General features: G+C 39.2%; 1 protein-coding gene across 1 annotated transcript in view; it reads left to right on the top strand.

Annotated features, from left to right (window-relative positions):
- Window positions 1–9,026, top strand: part of LOC110463535 (ATP-dependent RNA helicase DDX24-like) — a 23,848-nt gene that overhangs the window by 4,791 nt on the left and 10,031 nt on the right. The window contains exons 3-7 of the mRNA XM_021518187.1: window positions 657–767; window positions 1,319–1,467; window positions 4,329–4,697; window positions 8,028–8,231; window positions 8,649–8,759. Coding sequence (XP_021373862.1) covers window positions 657–767; window positions 1,319–1,467; window positions 4,329–4,697; window positions 8,028–8,231; window positions 8,649–8,759 — 944 coding nt within the window. The remainder of the gene's footprint in view (window positions 1–656; window positions 768–1,318; window positions 1,468–4,328; window positions 4,698–8,027; window positions 8,232–8,648; window positions 8,760–9,026) is intronic.

Consider the following 9,026-nt stretch of genomic DNA (forward strand, 5'->3'; position numbering starts at 1 on the left):
GGCGAAAGAAAAAGATGCATGCAAAAGTCATGACAGGCACGAGGTATCAATACCGTTATATATAACAACAACATATAGGTAGGAATACTACACTTGCATCATACATGACCTTTGAAAACAATTATTTACGTATAGTATTGCTGTCTTGTCCGCTAGTTGAGTCCGACATGGCACATGGCGGCGTGCTATTGTTGTTATCTTCACTGCCTCACTTTCGAAACAACCACGTGACATATATAAATAGATCTGTGCTAAATTTACGCGGGGCTTCCCCCAGATTTCAGTGGTCAAAACTGGACATTGCAAGCAGAACTCGACCATCATATTGACGTGGTATAACTTTTGGAAGACCAGAGAACGCATTAAGACCTATTTATTTTGTATTTTTTTCCCCGACCAGGCCCTTTAAAGAATCCTCAGAACCAGAAAAGAAATGTTAAACTGTATAAAGGAAGGTGTTGTCTCCTTTGGTATGGTGTCATGGATCTAAAGTTAGGAAATTATTATGACTATTAGTGAAATTATTTCTGTAATTGCTAAAAAATACAAATGAGTTCCCTCTGGGCCTCTCGTTGGTATGTTCGTTTCAATTATAAATGTTTTATATCAAATCAATTTTACAATTTTAACAAACAATCCTGGATGTTTATTTTCAGGAGAAGGACCAAGTCCAAAGAAGAAAAAGAAGGCTGATAAACCTGTGGTACCAGATCTAGAGGGAAAAGATGAAAATGAAAACAAGCCTCAAGAGAAAGTCTCTGTTACAGGTATAATTAATTGCTGAATTTAAAAAAAAATCTGTTTTGGTTTATTGTCTGAATGCAATGTTTCAAAACATCGAGTTTCTCTGTACCGTGTGTCAAAGCAATTTCAGGTTACTTTCTGACTGTGTCAAGCATGCTTATGAAGCTTGAAATGGAATAATATAACTAGTACTATAATACCATAAGTCACGATCAACACTGTCAGTGTTGTAATCACCCGCTCACCAAAGCAGTATAAAATGTACCAAAATTACAGTGTAATAATAAATATGTTTCATTGATAACATAAATGTTGTTTACCTTGTTGTTTTGTATTGAATTATAACATGATAATAATGGGCTAATTAAAACAGATTTAACAGACTTACTGAGTAATTCTTGACTGTGAAAATGTTCTATAAATAGCATTGAAATGGGATAACTTTTATTCTGAGTTTTTGTATTGGTACATTAACTATACATTTTAGCTGAAATGATATCAATGATACATCTGATGACCAAACTGATCCCTCTTTACTTATTAACATGATGATGGTTTGTGTATTATATGACAGATATGGCTGCGTGGAAGAATATGCATGTACCAGCTCCAGTGCTGCTTGCACTAAAACAGGATGGATTTGCTGTACCCACCCCTATACAGACCCTCGCCATACCACACGCTATTAGAGACCGACTGGACATAGTTGGAGCTGCTGAAACTGTAAGTATGTAGACATGGTACATAATAATGTGTAACTGCTGAAACTGTAAGTGTGTAGACATGGTACATAATGATGTGTAACTGCTGAAACTGTAAGTGTGAAGACATGGTACATAACAATGTGTAACTGCTGGAACTGTAAGTGTGTAGACATGGTACATTATAATGCGTAACTGCTGAAACTGTAAGGGTGTAGACATGGTACATAACAATGTGTAACTGCTGGAACTGTAAGTGGGTAGACATGGTACATAATAATGCGTAACTGCTGAAACTGTAAGTTTCTAGACATGGTACATACTAATGTGCAACTGCTGGAACTGTAAGTGTGTAAACATGGTACATAATAATGTGGAACTGCTGAAACTGGAAGTGCGTAGACATGGTACATACTAATGTGTTGAAGACATGGTACATAACAACGTGTAACTGCTGGAACTGTAAGTTTGTAGACATGGTACATTCTAATGTGTAACTGCTGAAACTAAGTGTGTAGACATGGTACATAATAATGTGTAACTGCTGAAACTGGAAGTGTGTAGACCTGGTACATACTAATGTGTAACTGCTGAAACTGTAAGTGTGTAGACATTTTACATACTAATGTGTAACTGCTGAAACTGTAAGCGTGTAGACATGGTACATAATAATGTGTTAGACATGGTACATAATAATGTGTTAGACATGGTACATAATAATGTGTTAGACATGGTACATAATAATGTGTAACTGCTGGAACTGTGAGTGTGTAGACATGGTACATACTAATGTTTAACTGCTGGAACTGTAAGTTTGTAGACATGGTACATACTAATGTGCAACTGCTGAAACTGTAAGTGTGGAGACATGGTACATACTAATGTGTAACTGCAGAAACTGTAAGTGTGTAGACATGTTACATACTAATGTGTAACTGCTGAAACTAAGTGTGTAGACATGGTACATACTAATGGGTAACTGCTGGAACTGTAAGTTTGTAGACATGGTACATACTAATGTTTAACTGCTGGAACTGTAAGTGTGTAGACATCGTACATACTAATGTGTAACTGCTTAAACTGTAAGTGTGTACACATGGTACATACTAATGTGTAACTGCTGGAACTGTAAGCGTGTAGACATGGTACATAATAATGTGTAACTGCTGAAACTGGAAGTGCGTAGACATGGTACATACTAATGTGAAACTGCTTGAACTGTAAGTTTGTAGACATGGTACATACTAATGGGTAACTGCTGGAACTGTAAGTGTGTAGCTGGAGAACATCTACATATATGTAACATGTCTACACACTTACAGTTTGAGCAGTTACACATTAGTATGTACCAGGTCTACACACTTACAGTTTCAGCAGGTACACATTAGTATGTACCAGGTCTACACACTTACAGTTTCAGCAGGTACACATTAGTATGTACCAGGTCTACACACTTACAGTTTCAGCAGTTGCACATTAGTATGTACCATGTCTACTCACTTACAGTTTCAGCAGTTACACATCATTATGTACCATGTCTACACACTTATAGTGATATGTACTCCTCCGGTACTGATCTGTACTCCTCCGTTACTTATCTGTACTCCTCCGTTCCTTATCTGTTCTCCTCTGGTACTGATCTTTACTCCTCTAGTACTAATCTGTACTCCTCTGGTACTGATCTTTACTCCTCTAGTACTAATCTGTACTCCTCCGGTACTAATCTGTACCCGGAGGAGTACAGATCAGTACCAGAGGGTAGACATGGTACATAATAATGTTTAACTGCTGGAACTGTAAGTGTGGAGCTGGAGAACATCTACATATATGTAACATGACTACACACTTACAGTTTCAGCAGTCTAGTACTGATCTTTACTCCTCTGGTACTGATCTGTACTGCTCCGGGTACAGATTAGTACCGGAGGAGTACAGATAAGTACTAGAGGAGTACAGATCAGTACTAGAGGAGTGTAAGTGTGTAGACATGGTACATTATAATGTGTAACTGCTGAAACTGTAAGGGTGTAGACATGTTACATAATAATGTGTAACTGCTGGAACTGTAAGTGTTTAGATATGGTACATACTAATGTGTAACTGGTGAATCTAAGTGTGTAGACATGGTACATACTAATGGGTAACTGCTGGAACTGTAAGTTTGTAGACATGGTACATACTAATGTGTAACTGCTGAAACTGTAAGTGTGTAGACATGTTACATATATGTAGATGTTCTCCAGCTACATAAGTATGCGTTCACATGGAAGATGGTGCAAAACAATTAAAGTGTTACTTTGCCCACATTGTTTATTAATCACATAAATATAATCCGACTGTAAAGGAAGATGACCTGATGAATCTACCACTTAGTTCACGCTGACTGTCAATTCCTGTCATAACTTTTATTTTCCCTGAAACATTTTAGTTTTCGCCAAGTAAATATTACATGGTTATATATGTAACATTGAAGTGAACAAATCAAAATTAAAAACTACAATTAACCATCCACTATTAACCATCCACTATCAATAAATTACCTATTTCCCCTGGTAATGTTAAGATGTACAATGTTAAACAAAATTGTATGTAAATGAAAAATGAAAGATATATACAAATTTACATGTACCATTCAATTACAGTTCATCACAGTACTGGTGATAGAAGTACAAAGCTGGGTCTTCTGACAAGGCATTTTCTCATGAACATTGAAATAAATAATAAATGAATACAACATAAATTTCATGCTTTTTCTGGACTACCTTATTAATCTATAATGGGATTCTTTCTGAACTTTCATGTCCACAGGTCTTTGGGGTTTGTTGTTGTGAAGAATAAATATAAACGAACATTAAGTTTTATATCTGATTTGTTTTATTCTAGGGAAGTGGCAAGACTCTAGCGTTTGGTATCCCATTGATAGACAAGATCTTAAGAGTGAAACAGGAACAGGAAAACAGGAAGAAAAAGGGTGTCGAGGAAGAAGAGTGTGGCAGCGGCTCGGACATAGAACCGCAGGATGAAATGAATGATGAAATGAATGATGAAATAGACAATGAAGATGACAATGAATCGGATAACGAAATGGTAGATTCTGGTGAAGAAAGTGAAGAGGAATTGCTGTTTGAGACATCTGATGAAGATGACGAGGAGGAAGAAGTGGAACAGGATGACACAGAGGAGGTTGATATAAGTGAGGACGAAAATGATGAAGAGGAATTAGGGAGTGAGGAAGAGGAGGAATTGGTTGAAGTAAGTTATGATCTACAAGCTGTGTTCTTAATCATTTCCATGAATTCTTTAGGTACAATACGTACTTGAGAATGAGATGATGCAGATATCAGTACCAGAGGAGTACAGATCAGGACCAGAGGAGTACAGATCAGTACCGGAGGAGTACATATCAGGACCAGAGGAGTACAGATCAGTACTAGAGGAGTACAGATTAGTACCGGAGGAGTACAGATTAGTACTAGAGGAGTACAGATAAGTACCAGAGGAGTACAGATTAGTACCAGAGGAGTACAGATCAGTACCAGAGGAGTACAGATCAGTACTAGAGGAGTAAAGATTAGTACTAGAGGAGTACAGATCAGTACCAGAGGAGTACAGATTAGTACCGGAGGAGTACAGATCAGTACCAGAGGAGTAAAGATCAGTACCAGAGGAGTACAGATCAGTACCAGAGGAGTACAGATCAGTACTAGAGGAGTACAGATCAGTACCAGAGGAGTACAGATTAGTACCGGAGGAGTACAGATCAGTACTAGAGGAGTACAGATTAGTACCGGAGGAGTAAAGATCAGTACTAGAGGAGTAAAGATTAGTACCGGAGGAGTACAGATCAGTACCAGAGGAGTACAGATCAGTACTAGAGGAGTAAAGATCAGTACCAGAGGAGTACAGATAAGGAACGGAGGAGTACAGATAAGTAACGGAGGAGTACAGATCAGGACTAGAGGAGTACAGATAAGTAACGGAGGAGTACAGATAAGTACCAGAGGAGTACAGATAAGTAACGGAGGAGTACAGATCAGTACAAGAGGAGTACAGATTAGTACCAGAGGAGTACAGATCAGTACCAGAGGAGTACATATCAGTACCAGAGGAGTACAGATCAGTACCAGAGGAGTACAGATTAGTACTAGATGAGTAAAGATCAGTACCAAGTACAGATCAGGACCAGAGGAGTACAGATCAGTACCAGAGGAGTAAAGATCAGTACCGGAGGAGTAAAGATCAGTACCGGAGGAGTACAGATCAGTACCAGAGGAGTACAGATAAGTACCAGAGGAGTACAGATAAGTAACGGAGGAGTGCAGATCAGTACAAGAGGAGTACAGATTAGTACCAGAGGAGTACAGATAAGTACCAGAGGAGTAAAGATCAGTACCAGAGGAGTACAGATTAGTACCAGAGGAGTACAGATAAGTACCAGAGGAGTAAAGATCAGTACCAGAGGAGTACAGATCAGTACCAGAGGAGTACAGATAAGTACCAGAGGAGTAAAGATCAGTACCAGAGGAGTACAGATAAGGAACGGAGGAGTACAGATAAGTAACGGAGGAGTACAGATAAGTACCAGAGGAGGACAGATAAGTAACGGAGGAGTACAGATCAGTACAAGAGGAGTACAGATTAGTACCAGAGGAGTACAGATTAGTACCAGAGGAGTACAGATAAGTACCAGAGGAGTACAGATACGTAACGGAGGAGTACAGATCAGTACAAGAGGAGTACAGATCAGTACTAGAGGAGTAAAGAACAGTACTAGAGGAGTAAAGATTAGTACCAGAGGAGTACAGATCAGTACTAGAGTACAGATAAGTAACGGAGGAGTACAGATCAGTAAAAGAGGAGTACAGATTAGTACCAGAGGAGTACAGATAAGTACCAGAGGAGTAAAGATCAGTACCAGAGGAGTACAGATAAGGAACGGAGGAGTACAGATAAGTAACGGAGGAGTACAGATCAGTACTAGAGGAGGACAGATAAGTAACGGAGGAGTACAGATAAGTACCGGAGGAGTACAGATAAGTACCAGAGGAGGACAGATAAGTAACGGAGGAGTACAGATCAGTACTAGAGGAGTACAGATTAGTACTAGAGGAGTACAGATCAGTACCAGAGGAGTACAGATAAGTACCAGAGGAGTAAAGATCAGTACCAGAGGAGTGCAGATCAGTACCAGAGGAGTACAGATCAGTACTAGAGGAGAGTACAGATCAGTACCGGAGGAGTACATATCAGTACCAGAGGAGTAAAGATCAGTACCAGAGGAGTACAGATTAGTACCAGAGGAGTACAGATAAGTACCAGAGGAGTAAAGATCAGTACCAGAGGAGTACAGATTAGTACCAGATGATTACAGATCAGTACCAGAGGAGTACAGATCAGTAACGGAGGAGTACAGATCAGTACTAGAGGAGTACAGATAAGTACCGGAGGAGTACAGATAAGTACCAGAGGAGTACAGATTAGTAGTACAGATAAGTAACGGAGGAGTACAGATAAGTACCGGAGGAGTACAGATAAGTACCAGAGGAGTACAGATTAGTAGTACAGATAAGTAACGGAGGAGTACAGATAAGTACCGGAGGAGTACAGATAAGTACCAGAGGAGGACAGATAAGTAACGGAGGAGTACAGATAAGTACCGGAGGAGTACAGATAAGTACCAGAGGAGTACAGATCAGTACCGGAGGAGTACAGATCAGTACCAGAGGAGTACAGATTAGTACCGGAGGAGTACAGATAAGTACTAGAGGAGTACAGATCAGTACTAGAGGAGTACAGATTAGTACCAGAGGAGGACAGATCAGTACCAGAGGAGTAAAGATCAGTACCAGAGGAGTAAAGATCAGTACCAGAGGAGTAAAGATCAGTACTAGAGGAGGACAGATTAGTACCGGAGGAGTACATATCAGTACCAGAGGAGTAAAGATCAGTACTAGATGAGTACAGATTAGTACCGGAGGAATACAGATAAGTACTAGAGGAGTACAAGAGGAGTACAGATCAGTACCGGAGGAGTACAGATAAGTAACGGAGGAGTACAGATCAGTACCAGAGGAGTACAGATCAGTACTAGAGGAGTACAGATAAGTACATGAGGAGTACAGATCAGTACTAGAGGAGTACAGATTAGAACCGGAGGAGTACAGATCAGTACCAGAGGAGTAAAGATCAGTACTAGAGGAGTACAGATTAGTACCGGAGGAGTACAGATCAGTACTAGAGGAGTACAGATTAGTACCGGAGGAGTACAGATCAGTACCAGAGGAGTACAGATTGATTCAAGGATACTAGATGATTATTAACAATATTTGAATTCTCAGGAGGACTATTCAGCTCAGGAAAGCAAAACATTTACTGTCAGATTAAAGGATAAGAATTAATGTTAAATTAAGTTGAAGGTTTCTTAAATTGCACTTTCTTTTAGGTAGATCCCTGAATGATTATTTAAAGTACTGGTACAATCCACAAAAGTTACGTGTATAAATAAATGGGATGCAAAAATATTCTTGTACAAGCAATAAGTTTAAATTTTCCGATTGTATTTATAAATATATTTTTTCCTAGGGTGATGGATTTGGATGTGTGAAGGTGATAGATGACGCTGACTTCTCAGATATTGATCCAAGTCTCCTGGGGCAGTTTGAGCCAGTGAAGACACCAAAGTATCCTCAGAAACCACCGATGGCCCTTATATTGGAGCCAACACGTGAACTGGCAGTACAGGTGAAGAACCACCTCCTCCGTATCATCAGGCATACTGATATCAAGGTCAGTGAGAGTCAAGTTTTGAATGATAAGGCGACAATATGCAATATGTCAAGTATTAATAATCAAAAACATTATGTGAAGTGAATGTAAAGAACGTATTTTACAGTTACTTCTAGCGATACCTACCTTGTGTTAAAGCCAAGTCTTATCTACAGTAGCAGGAAAGTTAGATAATGATTTAAGTACATGCTAGATTACAACTATACAAAGGAAACTTGTCATGGTAGTATTGCCGCCTTATCATTCAAAAAGATGTTTTAGATTTATGAATCCAAAATTTTCAAATCACAGTAATTCTGGTCTTTTTATTGTCTAAAGTCTGGCTAGAAAAATTGACAAGGTTCTTGTGTAAAACATGTTGTTAACCAGTCAACAACCCTCTTGATACAGCTTCAGAGTAAGTATGGTTTGTTGCAGGTGGTCACAGTTGTGGGTGGCCTGTCCATGGAGAAACAGCTAAGAGTCATGAAGAAGTGTCCAGAGGTGGTGGTGGCTACACCTGGGCGTCTGTGGGAGCTTGTACAACAGGTAAGATCACAGTAAAGGAGCATGCACAACAGGTAAGATCACAACAGTGGAGCATGTACAACAGGTAAGATCAGAGTAAAAGAGCATGTACAACAGGTAAGATCACAACAGTGGAGCATGTACAACAGGTAAGATCAGAGTAAAAGAGCTTGTACAACAGGTAAGATCACATTAAAGTAGCATATACAACAGGTAAGATCACAGTAAAGGAGCATGTACAACAGGTAAGATCACAGTAAAGTAGCATGTACAACAGGTAAGATCACA

The sequence above is a fragment of the Mizuhopecten yessoensis genome, unplaced genomic scaffold, assembly GCF_002113885.1.
Source record: "Mizuhopecten yessoensis strain PY_sf001 unplaced genomic scaffold, ASM211388v2 scaffold10915, whole genome shotgun sequence".
Classification (NCBI taxonomy): domain Eukaryota; kingdom Metazoa; phylum Mollusca; class Bivalvia; order Pectinida; family Pectinidae; genus Mizuhopecten; species Mizuhopecten yessoensis.